The sequence below is a fragment of the Scleropages formosus genome, chromosome 13 (assembly GCF_900964775.1).
Source record: "Scleropages formosus chromosome 13, fSclFor1.1, whole genome shotgun sequence".
Taxonomy (NCBI): Eukaryota; Metazoa; Chordata; class Actinopteri; order Osteoglossiformes; family Osteoglossidae; genus Scleropages; species Scleropages formosus.
In genome coordinates this window covers 27,629,468-27,653,451 of record NC_041818.1, presented here as the reverse complement: position 1 = coordinate 27,653,451, position 23,984 = coordinate 27,629,468, and the positions used below count along the sequence as shown (strand labels likewise).

The window sequence follows — 23,984 nt, the reverse complement described above, 5'->3', positions numbered from 1 at the left end:
ACTAGCCTCATATGGTTTCTGTCCCTAGACAACTTAAATTTGGTGACAAACCAAAAACAAAATGAAGAAATTAATCTCCACCTAGTTCCATGTCTTTTTATTAAATTAGTGGTTAACTTTTGTATTCAGCTACAACAGTTAATATCAAACATACACGTTTACATGTATAAAAAAAACACCAACATCACAGTCACTGGAATTAAAGCAGCACATTTTTTAATGAAACAAAACTGAAGCAAACAAGCTGCTGATTCTGAGGCAGGTTCACCTCACAACCAGGGTTCAACACTGGTTCTTAGGCAATGAAAGCGACGACCATGGTAAAGGAGAGGATCGAGATCCCCTGGGAACACGTGACCCTACTGCTGAGCACACTGGTCCGCCATGGTGGGCTCAGAGGCAACATTGATGGCCCCATTGGACTTAAGGGGTCGTGTCTGCTCAGCTCTCCTGTTCTCCACATCTACCACCATCTCTGCCTTCTCTGTCTTGACCGTGCAATCCACCGGGGGTGACCTACAGGCAAAGCAGCCGGTTGGTGGTCACCTTTATCAGGACCACAAACACACAGTTTGGAAGGAATGCTAAGGAGCAAGACCTAGACCATGGGCCTCACACACCCAATCAAACACCGAGGACCAGACTACATAAAGGACAAAGTTAACCAGTAAAAAAATTATTATATTGTCTAAATTGCACATTTTAGCATAAGCAACTTTTTTTTTTTTTTTTAAAACATGTTTAGATTTTACCTGTATATTAAATAAAAGGTTTCAAATTTAAAGAATTATCACAGAAGTATACATGAGGTATACAGGAGTGTTTTCATCAAAATAACTTTTTACAATTGTCCTACCTTGAGGGAAGGTAGAATAATAAAGGAAAACACTGAGAAACAAACAGAGAAAGTAAACGTTCTCCATCTGTACAAATACCTTAAGACAAATGGTAAAACATGGTATGGCAGTGTGGCATGCCAGAGTGGACGGAGAAAGGGGAGGGTTCGCCACACGTGAAGCTAATAAAGAACACTATCTCTACTCCTGTGCCTGAAATTGAAGGGGAGGAAACGGAGAAGGAAGCCAAGAGCATGCACACTGTGCACGAGACCGAGATAACCTCGCCCAGCCCCGATCAAACCTGAAGACCCCCCCCCCATCATACCAGTTCCCGGTTCCCCCCTTCCCCCCCTTCCTTCCCCGTAATCCAGCGCACTGTCAGTCTGTCTCCAGGGGCCAGTAAAAGAACACAAGAGCACGCACCTGGCCTCTGGCATCTTGTGTTAGAGGCAGCTTCTAAAATCAACTACAGCTACATCTGTCTTTACATTTTTTTATTTTACAGTTGAAGGGCAAAACTGCTTGCACTAAAATGTATTTTTATTCCTCTCATGCTTTATAAGTTTACATGTAATCATTTAATCAGACTGTTTTCTCCAATGCTAAATGGATAAAAGATACTTGAGATAAGATTAAGAAAAACATTTATTGTGGATGGAAGTTGGATGAAGTCACAGACATACATACTGACAAATTAAGGCACTGAAATGCACTGTAAAAACTGAATAAATAAAAAATGCAGCTATACTAGTTTACTGGCAAGAAACACTCTCAGCCTACTCTTGTGTAAAATATCAGTAGCAAATAAATTCAGTCATCCCTTTGCTTTTATGAGTTTACATCCTTCTCTAGTTCCAACCCCTTCTCTCTGCCACTTACCTTCACCTTTTCATTTGAACACCTTCCTGAAATCACATTCTCCAAACCTTGTAATACTTTCTTTATTACCTGCTCTGAAAACGTTTCTTTACAAATTGCAAAAAAAAAAAGTGTTAATAAACAGGGTCTCAATGTCTCATACATCAACATTTTCTGATAAACAGCTGGAAGTCTTGGCCACCTAATAAAAGTAATAATGAAAGGAAAAATTAAAGTATAGTAATTTCACATTTCCTCTAAAGTACATACAAGTAACCACTGAAAGCACCACCTGACCCTCTATGACAGGAATCCATGAAAGTTTTGAACTGTCATGCACCAGCTGTGCCACTGCAGGCCCCAAGGAACAAATGTCAGTACACGTTCTTCCCAGCGACGGGTTTTCTGAACGGCAAGGCCAGCGTGGGCAGCGGCAGACGAGGGGTGATGCTCCGCACAAAGCCCAGCAGGAGGAAGAAGAAAAGGAACGCATAGTTGACACAGCGGAGGAAGAGGGAGAGAGGCCGGCAGGAGGATGAAGGCACTGACCTGGGGGCATCCGGGATGGTGGTGGGCTCCTCGCAGATGCGGACACACTTGCTATCACGTGGCAGCGGATGGCTAGGCTCGGGGAGACGCACAGGCTGAAGAGGGGCCACCGTTTCACCTTCCTCCTTCACAACAACTCTAGGCTGTCGCTCCTCAACAGTCTCTGACTCCTTGTTCTTCAGCCCTGGGAGGTTATCGTCGTTCACCGGAAGCTTCTCAAGCTTGCGCTTCTGTCCCTGGACCTTATTCAGCTCTGACAATCACAAAATGCACTCGTTTTGTACTCATAGTAATAACCGATAACAGCAACAATAATCATTACTCTTAGTTGCATAACCATCTTTAAAAACAGCATTCATGTAATTTCACACCTTTATATGGCTTGTGCTATTTACTGAAGCAGTTCTACAGCATCCCTTGTTCTGAAGCAAGAACCTACAGTCAGTATTGATCCTCAGCATTGATGAAGCTACTTGTCCTTCTTGTCTTTGCCATGCAACTAATAGGGTGTAAGTATCTACTGTTGTCAGTTTTGTTGTTTCCTTTCAACTCAAAGACTATTTTCTCTGTCTAACAGAACCACAAACAACGATGGGCCACCATGGCTCATTTACCGTTTGGCTCGTATTTGAGTCGCAGCTCATCCAACTTGACCTGCAGTTTGATGTTGTTGCTCTGGGACAGCTTCAGGGCCCTCTCAGCACTAAAAAGCTTCCTTTCCAGCTCCAGGACCCTCTGGCTCTCTGAGAGAGCCTTCATCCTTTGCCGGGAGAGCTCATCCCCTAACTGCTCTGCATCCTTCCTACAAACAGAGAAACAAAACAACTTCTGGACCCGCAGTGTGTCATAACTTTGCTTGACTCAAAGTACATTCCAGAGCCATGCTAATGAACGCTGTGGGACATTAAAGGTGTTTTGCCAGACATAACTTGCCCTCTGATGTGGCTTCACAAAGGAATTCCCAGTAAGAAATGTCAGCAAAGCCCTTTATAGCATACTTACTGAGAGCTGGTGAGCTGCATTTTAAGAAGGTCGGTGTAAAAGGTTCCGTCACTGCTCTCTGGTGCCACAGCAGGTTCACAGGATGGCTGAGCCTTTACTGTCATCTACAGGAAATTACATATGTGACAGATACAGTTAATGATGCTGTGACTTTGAAACGTGAGCCATATGTAGTCCAACTGACAGAACTCACCTCTACCTTCTCCAAGCGCCGCAGCTTCATCATAAGGACTTCAATCTCTTTGTTCTTCTCAGACAGCATGGACTGCAGACGTTCTAGCTGCCCAGGGTCTGCCCTAGACCCCTGCAGCTGCATCAGGGTGGCAATCTGCACCTGTGGGCCAGACAGTGAAGGGGAGTATTTCAGAGCATGTCACCTTTAGTTCCACATCTGGAGGTACAGCACCTCACCACACCAAAAACTGAAACCCAAGGCTTGAGGATGGACACCATCACATTTTAATAATTTTACACTACAAATAAGGTCCAATCTACTTTTTTTTGTATTGTTCCAGAATACAGCAAGTCAAAAGGTGAAGATGACTGTACCTTCATACGCTGCAGCTGCTGTCTGGAAAAGGTATGTTGCTTTAGCAGGGACTGGTGTTGGACCTTCATACTAATCAGTTGCCTCTCCATCTCTGCCCGTCTGTCCTCGACCTAGAAGAGCACAGAGACTGCAAGTCAGACATATGTATACCTGAAGGCCTGGGGGAAACACACACACACACACACACACACACACACACACACACACACACACACACACACAGCCTGCAGTGCTGCGTGAATTGACACACCTCTGAGAAGAGAGAATTGCCCTTGCTATTGGGGTCCTGAGCTTGCTGCAGCAGCTGGTCCAGCTGGATTTGGAGATCCTGGTTTGTTTCTCGAGCTTTCTATACAAAACAATGAAAGACAACATTATTAATCACTGACCAAGGGGAAACCACCATGCTGCACAAGTTCAAACTGCTACCAATAGATAAGGAAGCACAGTGGCACAGTTGGCTTAATGGAATTAAGCCAATGATTTAACTGTACGTCACCCCCAGCCCCTCACAGAAAGCAGTGCTGATTCTAGCACTGAGATACTAGACCTCCAGAGCACTGAAGCATGAGACAGCCTCCTTTTCACGCTCCTCCTTCTCCTCAGTCAGGCGTTCCAGCTGGTGCTGGAGGTTGGTGTTGGCCAGCTGCAGCTGCTGCTCTTTGTAGTGGGACTCGTGAAGTTCACGTTCCAAGGCACTCTGGCAATGAGGACATTTTGAGTGAGGAACAGCTGTCAGGAGCTCCATCCATCCACCTGTTTTACTTGTTAATATTCTGAACGCGGAAAGATGTGGCTTTCATGTTTTTGGGCCTGGATACGGACGTTCACCTTAACATTCTCCAACTCCGCCTTTTCAACCTGCAGCTCTAGCATCTCAGATGACATGGTCTCCTGAGCACGCTCCGTCAACACACGCAGCTCCTCTGTTCTGCTGCTCAGGGCCTCAGCCTGCAGCTCTAGCTTGTGCCTCAGTTGCTTCTCCAAGAGCCGGGCTTCATCGAGTTCTGCCTTCATTCTGTCCATCTGCAGGGTTGCCGCAAATGAGGCACATCCACTACACCACTGCCATAACAAATGCTCTACTAAAATATTCATTTTTAATATTAAAGAGTCTATGTGTAATGTATTAATTTACAACTATACTAAAAAACAAATCTATAACAGGTGAATTAGACTGAACCAGTTAATCCTGTGATTTGGTGTTCAGGTTCTTTTTTTAATACTTATAAATAAAATTTTTAAATTAAAGAAATTTCCAAGCACATGAACAATACAAACTAAACACAGGACTTCAGTCAACTACCTCACCTTGTTCTTCAGTTCACTGAGCTCCAGGGAGTGACTCCTCTCCAGGTGTGCCTCCTGCTTCTCCAGCAGGAGTTTTTGCTGGCCTTTGACTGCATCAAACTCGGACCGCAGGCTTTCTATCATGCGGCTCTTAAGCTCTACCTCCCTCTGCAGGGAGTATTTTTCCTGTTCAAGGGCCTGAAGCGGTAGACACAGACAAGTGATTCTTTTCACATCAGCTGAGATTCTTCCTTCCTACTGGCAAGCTGCTCTCAGAGAGTCAAGCTGGTCACTCAGCTGAGCTGCAGAAATGGCTGACAGAACAGTTTTCAACCACTGATAACTTCACAGATCCAGAACAATAAATGCATTAAGCTTAAATGCATTAGCCTTAGTCCAGGCAAACCCCAGCAGGTATTGTTATAAATATTAATATAACTTAATAAATATTGTTCCTGCTGAGATTTTACTTACTGTGCTGGAATCACTCACTCACGGTCTTTTGTTAACCAATTATTTTTCTCAAAACAGCTCAGGAAATCATTGGCACACAGCTACCAGCAGTACGGGACACGTACACTACATGCTGCCTCAGAAAGCCGATGCGCATCATGAAAGATCATAATCACCCAGCATGGGCACTTTCCTCTTCTCTGCCGCCTGGAAAGCAGCTCAGGTCTATTCGAACCCGCACTGCTAGGTACAGGAACAGCTTTTACCCCAGTGCTGTAAGATTATACAACACTCACCAACGTGTCACCTTTTGTAACTAGAGTTGGACTGCTCCTTCCACGCACACTGGTAGATTACATTGTCACTTTAAGCATTCTCATGTTCTGAGTTCTCTGGCTGTCTACTGTTATTTATTGTTACCGTTATTTATTGTTATTAGCATTACTCACTGTCATTGTTTTGTGCAGTATTTCTGTTGTTTTTGTCCGTAGCCTGTGGAAAAGCACTCAAGAAGAATTTCATGATACTTGTACACAGTACTTGTACCTATGACAATAAACTTGAAACTTGAACTTCTCAGGCTTGTGGAGGCTGGAGGGGAGTTACACTCTGGATAGGATGCCAGTCCATTGCAGGGTAGCCACCCACAGACATATTCATTCGCGACAGGCAATTTAGTGTTGCTGATTCACCTGGAACGCATGAGTCTGGACCGTAGGAGGAAACTCAGAACCTATGGGAAACCCATGGAAAAACATGCGAACTTCGCAGTGGCTGAGTTGGATCTGATCCAATACCTTAACAGCCGAGGCACTGTATAGCGGCAGTGTTACCTGCTGCTCCAAGGCAACCTCTAACAGTTCCTTTACACAAAAATGAATTTCTTAAGATGAAATATACACATAGTGGTCTTTTTTGTAAGTAGTTTTAACCATATCAACAACTAAAATATGACAAACAAAAAGCTCCCCTTGGATACACACAGGGCATTCACCAAGACAAGGTTATTGCGGCAGAGCTATGGAAGATTAGCTGGTAGCATAGTAGTTAGAGCTACTGCCTTTGGACCCAAAGGTTGCAGGTTTGAGCCCCACCTCCGGCTATAGTACCCTTGAGCAAGGTACTTACCCTAAATTGCTCTGGTAAAATTACCCAGCTGTATAAATGGGTAAATGATTGTAAGCCTGTAATAATTATGACCTTAACATTGTAAGTTGCTTTGGAGAAAAGCATAAGCTAAATGAAGAATGTAATGTAAATGCTCACCTCCACAGAGTTTGTCATTTCAACACGCTGCTCTTCCAGCTGGTTTTGAAGGTCCAGTTGACCATCCAGCAATTGGAGGCCATACTGGGCTGCTTTCTGCAGAGACTCCTCTGCTTCTTTCAGTTTGCATCTAAGCTGCTGAACCTCGCTGTCGTTGGCCATTCTGCAGAGTCGAGCAGGATTATAGTCACAACATCTATCAGGAAAGACTTGAAATAAGTTTATGAAACTCCAAGTATTAAACTTCAAGGACACATTTTGAGACGTCCTCTTCTGAGAGGAGTAGCACAACAGTAACACAAAAATATTTTCCCAGAAAACCTTAATATGAGGTGATATTTTGAAGAATATCACTATTCTTTATTAAAATCAGGGACATTCTGCTCAACAGGCACATTACAATATTTAGCTATACCCATACACACACATACTGTTGACAACTGCCTGTCCCGAGCGAGGCTGCAGCGAGCCAGAGCCGAACCTGACAACACATGAAGCAAGGCTGAAGGGGGCACACCCCGGATGGGACACCAGTCCACCGCAAGGCACCCCAAGCAAGACTCGAACCCCAGACCCACCACAGAGCAGGCCCTGGCCAAACCTGTTGCGCCAGCGCACCACCACCCTCTAGCTATACCATTATACAAAAGTGTCCGATGTTTGTTTTCAAAGGAAACAGTATTGGAGATCATGAGCATCTCTACTGTCTGTCACCACTTTGACATGTCACCCTTATAAACAAGGGCTTGAGCTCAGCGGGATTTGAAGCAGATATAAGTTAACAGTGCTACAAAATAACATAAATTTGAAGGAGAGAAATCGAAACAGCAAAGAGCCTAAAGTCCACTTTATATTTCTTGAGTCAGGGCAAACCCACCTGTACAAATATCACATGCAGTCTGACAAGGCTGGAAACAATCTGTTCCGACTTACAATTGTTCTCTATTTTGGGGAACACAGTACCTATTGCAGCCAATTGCATTCGATGTACAATTGTACGGGATGTCATTGAAAACATCAGAAAAACTGATAGCAGTAAGTAATTCCAAATGTAATCAGTGGAAAGAATTTGTTTCTACATTTCTCTATAGCACACACATTGAGGGAGAGATTCACAATATACATACAATTGCTTAATCACCCAGGCCAGACCTGAACATCAACAGGCCTGGGAGCTTAAATAAATAAATCTCGACAACATCCATTACATAATAAACAGACAAAACTATTGATCTAGGAAGAAACTGCACATTTTCTAAATATTACCCACTACAGCCTTCTTTTGGCAGGCCTGGTGTCCCACAGGACAGGTCCAGGCTGTGATTAGGCTTTGATAAACCCTTTAGAGGCAGAGAGTGGGAGGGAGTCTGGAGAGAGTCTGGAGAGACGTCCTGAATGGGAATCACACTCAGTCGGCCATGTTCACTCTGGTTTCCATGGCAACAGTGAACAGGACAAAAAAGTCTGTGCTGAGCCGCGCTGGTTTTTTGCTCCTTCGCCGGTACGAACTAAAACATACACACATGACAGTATACATGATATATATATACATTAGTAAATGAGTGAAAATACAGGCAGTTTAGATCCGGAGTCATCTCATTCACCCAAAAAAAGAAACTACGAAATCAACTAAAGTGGTGACTAGCAGAAGTTTGGTAATACAGATGAATTCAATGATATAAGTTATAACACACGAATCCCGCCTCAGGCGCCTGCAACTCAGCAGCTCCGAATGCGAATTATGAGGCAAATGCCGTGCGGCTTGAACATATAATTTAACGAAAACGACAAAATTAAAAACCCGCGAACACAAGCAACTTAAACTCCCCTGTCACACTAACTCGTGTGTGTTTTCAGTCGTTCGTAAAAGCGATTAATTCATCAGGTAACTTTACCTCAGCCAACGAACTTCGCCGTCACCCCCCCGCTATGGCGCGCTCCCTCACCCGTAATTTGAATTCAGATCCCGTCCGCGCGCACATCACGCGAGATCTCCTCGTCCCGCTCCGACCGCTTGCCGCTTCCTCAGGGAATCATTGTGAATTAGAGAGATTTGGGCGGGTGTTCGTTTAATTCGGAATCTTTATTTGTGTGTCCAGTGGGCTCAGACGGATACTTACTAGCAGGCATTCCCACCTTATGCAACATACATTTGGCTCGTGGTACAGAACACGATGGCAGAGTGCCAGAACCAAGCAATCCCTTAGTCTATATATAGTAGTACTAGTATACCCCAGACTGAAGCATAATGCATGTCAGTTTACTACAGGACGCACTGCGTGTATCTCATACAGCCAAGGTGTCTTCGTTTTATCTTAAAGTTAAATTCTGTTAAATTATGTTAATCCTCTGTATCGCTACTGTACTCGCTACAGATGCGATCCATTCGTTAAACTCATCGCCGCGCTGATCGCGCACTCTTCATATCTGACAGATAATCTGTCTAAAATACTACATATAATCTTACACACTATCGTATGAATGAATGAATGAATGAGTTAATTAAACTTTCCCAATCAACTTTTACTTGATTCATCCCAGTGTGAAATTCCTTTTATACTGTATGCTGCTGGTGCAACCAAACAAAAATTCCCTTTGGGTTAACAAAGTTTCGATTCATTCATTCATTCATTCATTCATTCCATTCATTCCGTTCCATTCCACTCTGATAAATTTTCATCTTCAATCTGTTTTCATTTTTCACCTCTTCAAAATCATTGCATTCTCTTTGACAAGAATGGGTGAAATTTATTCAAGAAAGCTCATTAACTAACACTTAACTAAGAGTAACCAGTGAGCTCCAGTTTTGCTGAATTCTGTTTATCTCATTGAAAGGTACTTTGTACATCCCTCTCTTAATAATACCTTACCAGTCACTTTACCCTTCACTTGTATGTTTTTCTCCCTGGAACTGGAAAATGCAGCAGAAGATCAACCTGAGTTTCTCCCCTATGCTGTGTACAATTACCAGAGTATAGTAGTTACCTGAGAAGGACACTGAGACATGAACATGTTTTAAACAGTTCAAATTATTTGGTGTCCTTTGTGGCTTTTATAGGGGTGTGGTGGCGTGGTGGGTTGGACCGCAGTCCTGCTCTCCAGTGCGTCTGGGGTTCGAGTCCCGCTTGGGGTGCCTTGCGACGGACTGGCGTCCCGTCCTGGGTGTGTCCCCTCCCCCTCTGGCCTTACGCCCTGTGTTACCGGGTAGGCTCCGGTTCCCTGTGACCCCGTATGGGACAAGCGGTTCCGAAAATGTGTGTGTGGCTTTTATTGTTCGTTAATTATTTCTGGGCATTCCATTTTCTTCATTATAATCTTGTCTTTAGCTGTAAAGTCATTGCTTCACTATGTTTCCCATGTAAATGAGGGACTAATAACAGATTTTAAAACAGAAAGAAATGAAGACATAAATAACATAAAAATTACTTAAACCAAGTAAGTCTATTTGGCCACAGTATTACCCATGTGTCAGGGAAGAACTGCTTAACCAAATTTAGCATTCACAGTGTGACAAGACTGAAAACAATGAGTTCTTCTTAAAATTCATTGTACATTTGGGGATATACTATATTTTCTGCAGACAGATTTAATGTACTCTTTTGATTTAAAATACTGTGAAAGCAGATAATGATATTGCAGCTGCCAGATTTAATCACAATGCAAAGTCTTCTGTGTGTTTCCATATTTCTCTTTAGTACACAAAGTGAAGGAGGGATGGATAATTTACGCACAAATGTTTAATCATGGGGGGGCGCAGTGGGTTGGGCCAGGTCCTGCTTTCCAGTGGGTCTGGGGTTTGAGTCCCGCTTGGGGTGCCTTGCGACAGACTGGTGTCCCGTCCTGGGTGTGTCCCCTCCCCCTACGCCCTGTGTTACCGGGTAGGCTCTGGTTCCCCGTAACGCTGCATGGGACATGCGGTTCAGAAAGTGTGTGTGTGTGTGTGTGTGTGTGTGTGTGTGTGTGTGTGTGTGTGTGTGTGTTTAATCATGTTGTGCTATGTTATCTAAACAAAACTAATTTCAAATCTTTTGGAAGAACTATCTTTCTTTTACCAGTACAACGAATAACGAACCACTGGGTGTTAAACTGACTGGAGGGAATACACAGAACCCACCATTCACGGTCGCATCTGCAGTTGTGGCAAAGACTTGGACCAGACAACATCCCTGGACGCGTACTTAGAACCTGCTCATCTGTGCTAGCTGATGTCTTTACGGATATATTCAATTTGTCCCTTGCACAAGCCTCAATTCCCACCTGCTTAAAAAGGACCACTATCCTGCCGCTGCCAAAAAACAACAAAGCATCCTGCCTCAATGACTACTGACCCATTGCAACGACTCCAATAGTGATGAAGTGCTTCGAGAGAATCGTCATGAGGTACATCCAGACCAACGCTCCGGACACTCTGGACCCTCTCCGGTTCGCATACAGACGGAACAGATCTACAGAGGACGCCATTAGCACAACTATACACACTGCCCTCACCTACCTGGAGAACAAGGACAACTATGTCCGAATGCTGTTTATTGATTACAGCTCAGCATTCGACACGGTAATACCTTTGAAGCTCATCAACAAGCTTCACAATCTTGGTGTGTCACCCACCCTCTGCAACTGGGTTCTGGACTTTCTAACGGGCAGACCCCAGTCCGTTAGAATGGGGAACCACACATCCAGGTCAATAACCATAAACACAGGAACTCCGCAGGGCTGCGGGCTGAGCCCCATGCTCTACGCACTCTTCATCCATGATTGTGTGGCCTCCCAGAACAACACCAGCATCATCAAATTTGCCGATGACACGACAGTCATCGGACTGATAACGGGAGGCGATGAGTCGGAATACAGGAGGGAAGCGGCCGACCTAGTGAAGTGGTGCCACGACAACAATCTCTCCCTCAATGTCAACAAAACAAAGGAGTTGATAAAAGATCCACGGAGAAGGAGTGAGCAGCACTCATCACCACATATTGGTGAGACAGTGGTGGAGAGGGTGAGCAGCTTCAGATTCCTGGGTGTTTACATTACTGAAGACCTCACTTGGTCTCACAACACAACACATCTGGTGAAGAAATCACGTCAGCGTCTGCATTTCTTGAGAAGGCTGAGGAAATTTGGCATGCCAAGCCAAATCCTCAGAAGCTTCTCTAGGTGTGCAATTGAGAGCATCCTCACCAGCTCTATCAGAGTGTGATTTGGAAGCTGCACGGTACAGGAAGGCGTAAGGTGCTACAGCGAGTGGTGAAAGCTGCTCAAACCATCACTGGAACGCCCTTACCATCACTGGAAAGCCTATACCAGGCCAGAACCATCAGGAGAGCCATTAACATCATCAAGGATGAAAGTCATCCCCAGCACAGCCTTTTCACACCCTACCATCAGGCAGACGCTACAGGAGTGTTAGAGCCAGAACCTCAAGGTTGAAAAACAGTTTTTACCCACAGGCCATCAGGCTTGTGAACGACACCCATCCACTGCCCCTCCACCCGTCACAGCAGACACAGTTCACCCTCTGATCCTGAGAGGTGTCAACTACCCCCATCCCTCCTACACACACATACACATCCACAACGCCAATATCATCAGAGACCACAGACTACCTCCGCATACCTTGCGTACACAAATACACACCCCTCCTTCAACTCCGAATAAACCCAATCTACCTCTGCAGGACTTTGCACATGTACGACTTCCATATTTACATTGCGCGCTGCACGCTTTATATACGTATATAACCTCGTTTCTTGGATTTTTGCACTAATTTGTAAATTTGTGATTTACGCTCTGTGTTTTCCTTGTGTTTTTCTTTCCTTATGTCCTTATAATTTATGTCATAGGCTGCTGAGAGGATTCACAGAGTAAGAATCTCATTGTACCGAGTAACGAACTGTTTACTGTACACATGACAATGAACTCTTGAATCTTGAATCTACAGCAAAGGTGTCATATACTAAGGTCCATAATCATTATTGTGAACTCGTCTGAATGCGGCATATGTAAAATGAGAGTGACATACTGAATCAGAAATATATAAACTGAAAAATTATTATTGTATTTGAGTTAGGTGTGATGCGAAAAACTGTATGTCTAGCTATAGCTGTATTGTTCTGTGATTACCTAGAATTTCTGTTATTTATGGTAGGTATGATATATATGAATAATTTTACCAATATTGTTGCAGACTATGTGGAGCCCTTGGATCACATTTCGGACACTCCTGACCTAAAGCCTTTATTTTAGTATTTGGTTTTGTATCAGTGTTAGGAGAAATATATTTGGTAAAATGAAATGAGTATTATATACTGAGAAATCATTTAAATAATGATTTGTCTTTTTTTTTAAACCTACTGTAATTGCTGTAATAATAGCTTTGCACATAAAGCTGGGTCTCCAGTTATTTTTACTTTCATATTGTACATGACCTTGTAATCAAGGGATTTATGCCCCAGAATAATTGAAGGACTCCTCACTGTGTCATTTACTAGAGTTTGTGTCTCTGTATTAAGCAGTTCACGTTTCACAGGGGTTGTTCTCTTTCAAATCTTGGTTTATGCAGACAAAATTAAACCAGCAGGACCACCAGAGGCATGTCTCCTTTCTAAAATAGCTATCATTATTCTACTTATGTCTTTATTCAATTTACTAACAACTAGGAGAAAAAAAATCCAAACAAGCTTAAATAAAACCAATGCCAAAAAGATTTGCGATCCACTGAAAACCAATCGGTACAGAAAACGGAGAGATAATACTCAAATCTTATCCAGCATAGTGTAATAATTCTATTGACAAACCTAAAACTTACCTTTTTTATATTTTTTATCATTTTATTTCTTTTGACCGAACAAAATATATTGCAACATGTAAATGCAAACAATTTAAAAGAAACCTAATTTCTAAAGAGAAAAAAAATCATTTGCAATTAAAAAAGCTGTGTGCCTTGTCACGTGGTACACTTGTTCCTTTTGGCGGGAGGGGGCGTGGCGAAGGCGTACGCTTTATGACGTCACGAGGCCATTTTAAACGAGCTAGACACCATTTCCCTGCCACTGCCGCCTAGAATAAAGCATTGGGTCCGCTGGGCTGGAGAATTTCAGAAGGGAACATGGAGAACCAGCTGTGCAAGCTTTTTGTCGGCGGCCTCAACGTGGAAACCACAGACGATGGGCTCCGTAAGCACTTCGAGCAGTACGGGAAGCTGACGGACTGCGTGGTGGTGCAGAACCAGCAGCTCAAGCGCTCGCGTTGCTTCGGCTTCGTCACCTACTCGACCGTGGAGGAGGCCGACGCGGCGATGGCCGCCAGGCCGCACGTGGTGGACGGCAATAACGTGGAGCTGAAGCGAGCCGTGGCTCGGGAGGACGCGGGCAAACCCGAGGCGCTCGCCAAGGTGAAGAAGATTTTCGTCGGGGGGCTCAAAGACGACGTGGAGGAAGAGAACCTGCGCGAGTATTTCTCGCAGTTCGGCGCCATCGAGAAAGCCGAGGTGATCAGCGACAAGCAGACGGGCAAGAAGCGCGGCTTCGGCTTTGTCTACTTCGAGGACAACGACTCGGCCGACAAGGCGGTGGTGCTCAAGTTCCACACCATTAACGGGCACAACAAGGTGGAGGTGAAGAAGGCCCTCACCAAGCAGGAGATGCAGGCTGCCGGAGCCCGAAACCGGGGCAGAGGCGGACGGGCCATGGGAAGATCCCAAAATGGCTACGGCGGGGGAAGAGGAGGAGGAGGAGGCGGCGGCTACGGCAGCTATAGCGGAGGCTACGGCGGCGGCTACGGTGGCAGTGATGGCGGATACGGCTACGGCAGCGGTGGCGGCGGCTACGGCGGCAGCTACGGAGGAAGCAGCGGCGGCGGCTATGGCTACGGCGACCAGATGGGCGGCTACGGCGGTGGGAACGGCTACAGTGACTTTGGCAGCGGGTACGGGCAGCAGTCCTCCGGCTACGGGCCCGTGAAGGGCGGCAGCGGCTACTCGAGCCGGAGCAGCGGGCCATACTCTCGGGGTGGCGGCGGGGGCTACAGCCGAGGGGGCTACGGAGGCTCGTACTGAGAGCCCGGGCCGGAGCTCTTCCCTCCTGGCGCCGCTGATGGCCGTGTCTCTCGGACCTTCCACGAACTCCAGCCGAGCCCTGCTGAGAAGGGTGCGCGAAGCGGGCACTGTGATCCATCCTGCGAGACCTCAGTCCCAGGTAGGAAGACCTCCCTCCCCGCAACCCCCCCTTCCGTAGGACGAGAACCCCCCTGCAGACCCCCCAGCTCCTCCTCATCGCGCGTCTTTTTTATACAAATTACTTCAAGCGCCCAAACAACACGGTCCACGTTTCTCTTGAGCTTTTATAACGACTGTTTTAGTAGCTTTAGCGCTTGTTTCTGTTCCTTTTTAAAAAGTACCAGCTCGTGCTCTAAGTATTATTGTAAAACCTGTGTGCTTCTGGAAGGTCTTGAGTTTTTTTTTTTTTTTTTTTTTTGTTCTTTTTGCTTATATTTCCACTTTGTTAATGAATAGACGATTTAATGCCTGTACAGTAATGTTGACAGCAGTGAGTTACCTTGGAACCAAGTGCCATCAGATGTCTATTTTAAGCTGAATTACTGAGCTGTTAATGTATGGATCCAGAGTTATGGTATTGCTTTTTTGTTTCTTTCCTCCTCCTTGCCCCCATACAGTCTCTCTCCCTCCAGCAACAAATGCCTTTCATGTACATGTATGATCTTGTTGCAGTTTAATTAGCATTGTTAAAAACTGGTATGCAACTGTATGTTGACTTTTTAAAATAAAACAGACCTTAAGCACAACTCCAGATTGTCTCAAGCTCATTTTCAGGTGTAGCAGAGTAGTGTTTGCTGCGATGGCAGGTGGAGCACGTCCAGTAAAGGTAACAACCTCGGTTGGACCCCAGCTTGGTTCTACCAGAACAGTGCTTTTCATTCTAATTATTGTACACTTTGACAGGCCGCTCCCTTTTGTCTTTCTATATTAAAGGTCATGATGTGTTCCCTCCCTTGTCTTAATATGTTAACTAAGAGCTTTTGTGCGTCTCTGATTCCTACATTTAGGTGTTCATACTGTAATCCTGGTACTTCAAAGTAGCCATAGCAGTTTGTTTATACAGTGGCTGTGTTCGATACCTGGGGTTGTGATAGGACTCGTATTTCGTTAGGATCACAGCGTTCTACTGAAAACTAGGTATGTAAATCATTGTCTTCAACTATCTCTTGGTTCTAAACATGTGTTTAAAATCTGTGGTAACATGCACGTTACTTAAAAAAAAAAAAATCCACGTTTTACTTCGTCTTGTGGGGGTACTGCTACTTTAAATGCCTATCGAAGTGTAATACAGTAACTATTTTTTTCATTAAGCAATTGGATCGTGGGAAGACATTTTCACATTTTCTGTGTGCACTGCACTTGAGTTGTCATTGTAATTCACGGGTAGTCTTTGTTACCATTAATTTGCACGTGCCTGTGTTTCACTTGTATCCAGGGAGTCAGTGGATTGCCTTGATTTTCCTGTTCCCTCCTTGCCCTGAATGTCTTTTGGGCAACCGAAAGACAGCCTTGCCAACTCCTGTTCATCGCTACTCGGAAATCGTACCCACAGTGAGTAACTTTTTTTTTAAATAAACATAGGCTATTTAAATCCCCCATGTGGTGTAACTTCAGTTAAAGACCTTGTACCTGATTTGTGGTTTAACTCTGAAAAATGCAACATGGTTTTCCACTTGTCTAAACCACTCATTTTTCTTTAATAAAGAACTGTCAGTCTTGCTTTTAAATGTTAACTTGCAGAGCTATTAAATTTCATATGGTGACATGAGTCTATTCCACTGACCTGTGTTCAGATATCTGGAATTTGAGGTGATGGATACTACTTTTTTGAAACTGGTAATTTTGTTAAACTCTTGCATTTCTCTCCCTTTCTAAGGTCCTGTCCAAACCTTCAGCCACAGTGATCCTAGAAGACTTTGCTCATCTCACCTCTTCAATGAGGTGCTCAAATGGTTAACGAATTATGCATAGCTGAAGTACAGACCTCTCTTCAGAAGCATAACTTCTCATCTTGTTCCACTCAGACAGCAAGTGAATAAATTACAAACATGAAGATCCTCATCAGGCTACAGGATCACTTTCAGTTTATTACATGGTCATAAACCAGTCCAAGTGTTCAAGAAATAGTGAGAGCTAAAGTTGTAAAGTAAGGAGGTAATGTAGTTGTACAGAAAATGAATAATGGTAACTGGTTAAGAATTGCCCCACCTGTGAATGTCAAACGTGTAATGCTCGTAACTTTTGTCTTATGCTGCTCAAAAGTAATTTTAAGCAATTTTGTGGCTGCGTCTTTTGACTCCGCTATCATATGGGAGTAGTGGAGAAGGATCTGGACTTGGAAGTTGGCTGTGAGTTCCTGACCCAACTGCTGCGCAACCTGCTGTGCCAGCTTGATGCTTATAGGTTCAAGTGTTGGCATTAAGGACATGTGTATCTTGTAGGTTGACAACTACTGTAACTGGAAATATTTAATGCAAGTACATATATTGTGGGGTTTATAGGACTGTGTCAGACTGGATTTTTGTAAAACTATACAGGTGGTCACCGATTTACGATGGTTACATGCCGCGAAACTGGCATGAAGGCCGGTGCATATGAAGGAAACAATTTAATCATGCATTTGCCGCTATGTCTTTCTCCTAATGTAACGCACAGATTGTATTTTCCATGAGATGTATGTTGCTTTAGAGAAATGTCTGCTAAATGAATAAATGTAAACCCACCATAAGTCTAATGCATTTAATACACACATCTACGTCACAGACGTGGAGATGCAGGGTGCTGACCTTTCCCAGCATCACGAGAGTATCGCGCTGCTTGTGCACCCAAGAAATTCAAAGTACAGTTTAAACTGAATGCCTATCGTTAACTCGCCATCGTAAAGTGAAATTTTAAGTGGAACCATCGTAAGTTGGGGTCCCCCGTACACTGGGTTATTTCTGAAATTAAACTTTTTGAAGATAAAAATTCTTAAACTTGTGTTCTCATCACTTCCTGAATTTGTCTACTGCATAGCAAGTGACTGCTACTTCTTTACCTACTATAATGTACTTAACAGAAAAGGCAAAATGAGATGTTTGGACTACCTTCAGTTAACTTGGTTTGTGTTCACAGCTTGTCTGCCTAAACATTTAGGTGAAATAGCAGCTAGCATTCAATAGGATTTTTTTTCTAATGTTTCAAATTTAATACAAACTGAAGTTAGATTGATGTATTCATGGCTCTTGGAGACTTTGAGAAAACCTTTGTTTGGGGCATTCCTATGAAGCTTTTGATTGTGCCAATGAGTTTGAAACTGCCCAGAGGTTGACGAGTGCTTTTGTTTATGGGGAAAAATCAGTCGGCAGTCTGGATTGACCAGGAGCTTGTGAAGACTTCATTTTAACAGCGTAATGGTGTGGTGAGTAATGCTTTTGTTTTGCGTTGCCTGAGCTGCACATTCAGGTGTAAGTTTGAATCTGGCTTTTATGATCTGTGTGGGTTTGGAATTTGGATGTGTGGGAGGCCATAGTAACCCCTTTCATACCCTTTAGTATCATGAGACCCATGTGTGTGGTTGCCCTGGGTGTTCAGTTTCCATTTAATAAAAATGAAGTGAGTGCACTTCAGTAGACTGCCCTGTGCTTCTGGGATGGCTCCTAACCACTGGATCTGTGCTTGTAGATGGACTGGTGGCTGGAAATGGTACAGGGTGGGTGTTTTTTTTTTTTTTTTTTTTTTTTTTTTTTTTTTTTTTTTTTTTTGTCTGAGGTTTTCCAGAACCTACTATCAAAAAAATGGACAGATGTTTATCGCATAGCTTTTGATTGTGACTTGATAAATATGATGTTGGACTTGTCCCAGTTGTGTTCATAAGTTGTGGAGCCAGTTTAGTGCATACTTGTATGAAGCAGTAACATTCTGTGCAGCTTCACGCCAATGTGTTTCGGAAACGTGTAAAACATTTCTCCTCTTCATTTGTCTTTCGTTGAATTGCTCTTGGGCATTGAGCTCTGCTGCATGAGGTGGCTGAGAAGTTACGCGAACGGCGGGAATTGCTAGTTGCAGGGCTGCTAACTAAAGGATCTGAAAGGTTTTATCTTACTCCAAAACTGTGGATTTTGAATCCAAGCAGGTGGAGCAGACATGAAGCTGTAGGGATAAGTCCTGGTAAGATTCACTCAGGTATAGTAGCTACACCCTCAAATTTTGCCTTGTGCTCCAACATTAACTTGATGTCTTGTGAAAGACATTTTATACTCCAGTTTGTGTGTGGGGAGTTCAACTATGTGTAATGTTTCTTAAATATTAACTTTGAGTTTGAGTGCTATTTTTTTTGTCATCCTGTGGCAGATGTGTACTCCAGTTTTTGTACGTTTTACTTTGCATATAGTTACAGCTGTTGCTGTTTCAGTTCAGTTGTCAAGCACGTGACCAGTCCATGCAGTATATATTATTGTGTATTTATGGCAGCGCAACGTTCAGTGATCAGTATTCAACTGCCACCTTTTGTGCAAAGTGAATCCCAATGCTAGGTCCATTGTACTAAATTCCCTCCAATTATTCACCATTTTGTACAGCACGACCAGGTAACGCACACGCGAGAGCGGGGAGTCAAATCTACCCGAAACGTGTCGTGAGGGGAAGGGTCACGCGTGCAAGCAGAAGGGGGTTTGACCCCCTAGTGGACGAGCTGTAGGGTTACTTATAAAAGTTACATCTATATAAAAATTACTCATTGTTCACTGACATCAGGGATAGGTACGGTACTAAAGGTCATTTAAGCAATTTGTAGTTTAAAAAGAGCAGTTTCTACGCCTACAACCCATTAATTCCTTTTTCCTCGACTATAGGTCTACTGTACTAATTTACATATATAATTTCATACGTTAATATTACAAATGGCGTAACGGTACACGATCTTTTAGGAAAGGCTGCGCGAGGAGAGAGGAAGAGTCGACGCCGAAACAGAACCAATGGAAGTCGATACTACAGCCAGAGGCTTGAGGGAGAACCAATGGGATTCGCCGGAAGAAACTACGAGCTGCATGGAGAGGGGGCAGCCAATAGAATTCTTGGAAGCAAAGCAGGAGTGACGCAATCAGTGACGTTTCCATGATACGCCCTCGAATCTTTGAAAAAGGAAGGAACCGCATTCATCCAGGGCATTTCAAATTAGGGGGGAAATTTAGAACGAAAAAATATGACGAACCAGTTGTGCAAGCTGTTTGTCGGCGGCCTCAATGTACAAACGACAGACGATGGGCTCCGTAAGCACTTCGAGCAGTACGGGAAGCTGACGGACTGCGTGGTGGTACAGAACCAGCAGCTGCAGCGCTCGCGTTGCTTCGGCTTCGTCACCTACTCGACCGTGGAGGAGGCCGACGCGGCGATGGCCGCCAGGCCGCATGTGGTGGACGGTAACAACGTGGAGCTGAAGCGGGCCGTGGCTCGGGAGGACGCGGGCAAACCCGAGGCGCTCGCCAAGGTGAAGAAGATCTTCGTCGGGGGGCTCAAAGACGACGTGGAGGAAGAGAACCTGCGCGAGTATTTCTCGCAGTTCGGCGCCATCGAGAAAGCCGAGGTGATCAGCGACAAGCAGACGGGCAAGAAGCGCGGCTTCGGCTTTGTCTACTTCGAGGACAACGACTCGGCCGACAAGGCGGTGGTGCTCAAGTTCCACACCATCAACGGGCACAAGGTGGAGGTGAAGAAGGCCCTCACCAAGCAGGAGATGCAGGCTGCCGGAGCCCGAAACCGGGGCAGAGGCGGACGGGCCATGGGAAGATCCCAAAATGGCTACGGCGGGGGAAGAGGAGGCGGCGGCTACGGCAGTTATGGCGGAGGCTACGGGGGCCATGATGGATACGGCGGCTACGGCAGTAGTGGCGGCTATGGAAACCAAGGCGGCTACGGAGGAGGCTACGGCGACCAAATGGGCGGCGGATACGGGCCTGGGAACGGCTACAGTGACTTTGGCGACGACTACGGCCAGCAGTCCTCTGGCTACGGTGCGATGAAAGGGGGCGGTTACTCAGGCCGAAGCAGCGGACCGTACTCTCGGGGAGGCAGCGGTGGGTACGGCCGGGGGGGATACGGCGGCTATTAAGGAGGCAGCCTCGTTGTTTTCCTGTGAAAAGTTTTCACTAAAATATGAAATGTCCACAAGCAGGATTCGGGACTTACTTTTTGGGACCTTGTGTGGAACAAGGGACTTTAAACATTTAAATGCATCGTTTCTGGACACACACACACACACACACAAAAAAACTGACGGTGGCCGTTGGGAGAGCACGTGGCGCGTTCGAACCGTCGCCGCATTGTCTCGCGCGGCGTCGCGCTTCCCTTTTCCCCGTGTACTGACGTCACCGTGTGAAGAATCGGCGCCCGTTTGAACGGCCCGACATGTGTAACGACCCCGATGTGCGGCCCTTTTTAATGTAGCCTCGTTTTGAGTTGCGGAACGTCCAGCGATTGGTATTTGAATCTGTTGCACCACGACGACTTCAAGGACTGTTGCTTTAGCTGTTCCAAACTCAGGGATATTGATGAAGTGTTCAATAGCAGTTCAAAATATACTTGAGTATTGTTCTGGCTAATCTGTCAAGGATTTTAAGTTATTTTGGTTAAAAATCACGCCCTGATTGCTTACTTGTTCTTTTTTTATACATTTTGTTGTCTCAGTTGTTTCCCTACCTGTAAGACCCATGCTGTTATGTGGAATGTTTTTAGTTGATTTTAATTGTCTTGTACACCTCGTTATTTTTGCCTGTAATAAAATTTTAAACTGAAAGTTTGTGCATGGATAGTGCCTTCTTAAGAAATGCATTGTACTTAAAATTTAAACCCTTTGGACATGGTGTGTAATGTGCTCTGGGACTTAACATGATTTGAATCTGAAACAGACAACAGGCCCTTTGGTTTGTCCCACTGTGTCAAAAGGAATATAATTGACAGTAATTGAAATACTGAAGTTGCCTCCTGGTTTGCTGTTAAATGCTTCATATATAAAAATCTAAGATTAATTCTCCTAAAGTTGTCAAATTCACAGCTACGTGTCTCACTTCTATACTGCACACAAATTTATTTATTTATTTATTTTTTGGAAATCGCATACATCTCCAAATAAGGTGTCCTTATTCTAGTTGTTTCCCACTGGTTCTCTACATGTGCTCCCAGGTTCCCACCACTATTTGTGACTTCAAGCAGATGGTACTCAAATGTGCAATTTCCTTTTAAGTCTCAGGTTTTGACCCTGGCTTAAATTGTTAAACATGTTTTCCTACAGCTGTTAAATTTTTATTTTTTTTTTTTTTTAGCTGATTTTGTCCAAAATGTCTTTTGACATGAAGCTGGTTATTTACCCATTCATACAATGGAGAATTTTGTACTATGTCAATTCATGGTACATACCTTACTCAAGGTTACTACAGTAGCAGGAGAAAGGATTTGAAACTAGGTCCTTTGAATGGCAAGAGTAGTTCTGACCAGGACACCACCTGGTCCCCCTGTTTTGATCAGAACTTTAAACTCTATGTGTAAGTTTGGCATTCCTTTCCTGATGTCTGAAAATTGTCCCATAGATCCCCCCCTTAAGTCCTCTCACACACTAGACTCCTTTTTCACTGAAACTTTGTTTGAACAACTTCAGCATAAGCCTGGATGACCCACAGACCTGTTGCTATTGCATTGCTTCGCGAACCCGGACCTGTCCCTCAGTATTTTAGCCACTCGCTCATTGAATGACACTCCGTTCCGTGGAGACCCTTGTCTTGGGAAGAACTTAATACCCCATACCCTTCTGCTGGCTTTTCCTGCTTCAGCTCCTTAAGAATAGAGCTGTGTATCTAGTGCCTGACATGTCTCACTATTGTCACTACATCACTTTTCTCCTCCAATTTCTGCCCTGCTTCTGCACTACAGCTATACTACCATCGTAGCGACACCCAGCTCCCTACACAGATGTCCATAATGTCTCCATAGTGTCCGCAGCGAAGTATCTGCTCCACATGCCTTCTCACCTTCTACACACACACAAGAATCTCACTGTTGGTGCTTCTAACCCCAACATGACGTGTGTTCTTGTCCTCTGGCTTTCTGTCTGCTTTTATTGACTTCGTGGATCTATTTAAGCATCTCTTCTGTCTTGTGGTCTTTCAATGTGTCTTTAACCCTTTCTTCTCCCTACGAGCTTCATGTTGCCCTGAAGATGATCATGTTCTTGGCTTGTTATATTCTTTTGTTAAATGAATGCCTTATGCCTGGTTCACCTCCTGTTGCTGGAATACATCGTGTTTCTCTCTCGCTCACACACACACATTATATATATATATATATATATACACACACACACACACACATATGTGTATATAAATTATACAGCATGTCATTCTGGGTTGTAGCCATATTTTTTTTTAAACCTTTCTAGCACTTATACTAATGTAACACTGAGTCACTTTGGACAGAAGCATCAATTAAATAATCATGATTTCTTTGGAACACATTAATAAATCAACAGAAACGTACAGCACAATGTTCCATTTTTTCTGCATTTAAAGAACTCGTTTACGTTATAAAAATACTGCACGCATTGCCTTTCAAATGTGGACAAGGGAACAGAATAACCCAGATTTAACATGTACCACGATGGGTTTACGAGCTAGTAAAATGTTAGTAAAATCGATGAGTCTACTTGATCGTGACCAACTCCCCTCCTCTTGCTTTTATTATGTATATTTGTTTGTATTTTTTAATCATCGCTGTACACAGTATAATTCCCGTGGGCTGCAGTCCAATACTAATATTAGCTATTGAAAACGTGAGTGGTGCTAATGCGAATAAAACTTTATTAGTCATGTAGTTTAATTTTGTTCTGAGTGCATAGAGACCAAGTCTCAGTTGATTCGTTGAACAGTGAGATTATAATTCGGCGGTCACGGGTGTCGTTTCCAGGCCCATTTCCGCACTTACTCCTGATAGACTTTTACGAAATTGTTTGTACAATTATTCCTTTATTGTTACGTAAAAATACTACCGATCGAAATAGTAGTGGGACCAACATAAACACGTAGCTCAGCTTCCGTTCATATTTGATATTTTGAGGTGCCATCATTTCGCACAGCCCTGAGGCGGGAGGGAAAATAAC

At 44.1% G+C, this 23,984-nt stretch overlaps 3 protein-coding genes across 6 annotated transcripts; 2 read left to right on the top strand and 1 right to left on the bottom strand.

Annotated features, from left to right (window-relative positions):
- Nucleotides 1-137: 137 nt before the first annotated feature.
- On the bottom strand, nucleotides 138-8,749 carry spdl1 (spindle apparatus coiled-coil protein 1). Of its 3 annotated transcripts, XM_029257142.1 has the most exons (13): nucleotides 8,703-8,749; nucleotides 8,074-8,315; nucleotides 6,808-6,970; nucleotides 5,110-5,286; nucleotides 4,630-4,824; nucleotides 4,349-4,498; nucleotides 4,049-4,147; nucleotides 3,798-3,908; nucleotides 3,442-3,582; nucleotides 3,249-3,352; nucleotides 2,861-3,048; nucleotides 2,247-2,499; nucleotides 138-516 (listed from the first exon to the last, which is right to left on the bottom strand). In XM_029257142.1, exons 3-13 carry the CDS (start codon nucleotides 6,967-6,969, stop codon nucleotides 360-362), a joined length of 1,737 nt encoding a protein of 578 aa, XP_029112975.1. In that variant the 5' UTR covers nucleotide 6,970; nucleotides 8,074-8,315; nucleotides 8,703-8,749; the 3' UTR covers nucleotides 138-359. The 3 variants fall into 3 exon arrangements, with proteins under 3 accessions (XP_029112975.1, XP_029112974.1, XP_029112976.1); XM_029257141.1 differs by lacking the exon at nucleotides 8,074-8,315; XM_029257143.1 differs by having other exon boundaries at nucleotides 3,448-3,582; nucleotides 8,074-8,743.
- Nucleotides 8,750-13,834: 5,085 nt separating this feature from the next.
- On the top strand, nucleotides 13,835-17,550 carry LOC108923143 (heterogeneous nuclear ribonucleoprotein A0-like). Of its 2 annotated transcripts, XR_003798073.1 has the most exons (3): nucleotides 13,835-14,999; nucleotides 16,296-16,411; nucleotides 16,737-17,550. XR_003798073.1 is itself a non-coding variant. In XM_029257145.1 (1 exon), exon 1 carries the CDS (start codon nucleotides 13,913-13,915, stop codon nucleotides 14,858-14,860), a length of 948 nt encoding a protein of 315 aa, XP_029112978.1. In that variant the 5' UTR covers nucleotides 13,835-13,912; the 3' UTR covers nucleotides 14,861-15,607. The 2 variants fall into 2 exon arrangements, 1 of the variants encoding a protein (XP_029112978.1); XM_029257145.1 differs by lacking the exons at nucleotides 16,296-16,411; nucleotides 16,737-17,550 and having other exon boundaries at nucleotides 13,835-15,607.
- A 2,398-nt stretch (nucleotides 17,551-19,948) lies between these two features.
- On the top strand, nucleotides 19,949-21,110 carry LOC114912093 (heterogeneous nuclear ribonucleoprotein A0-like). Its single transcript, XM_029257146.1, has one exon. It carries the CDS (start codon nucleotides 20,043-20,045, stop codon nucleotides 20,946-20,948), a length of 906 nt encoding a protein of 301 aa, XP_029112979.1. The 5' UTR covers nucleotides 19,949-20,042; the 3' UTR covers nucleotides 20,949-21,110.
- Nucleotides 21,111-23,984: the final 2,874 nt, after the last annotated feature.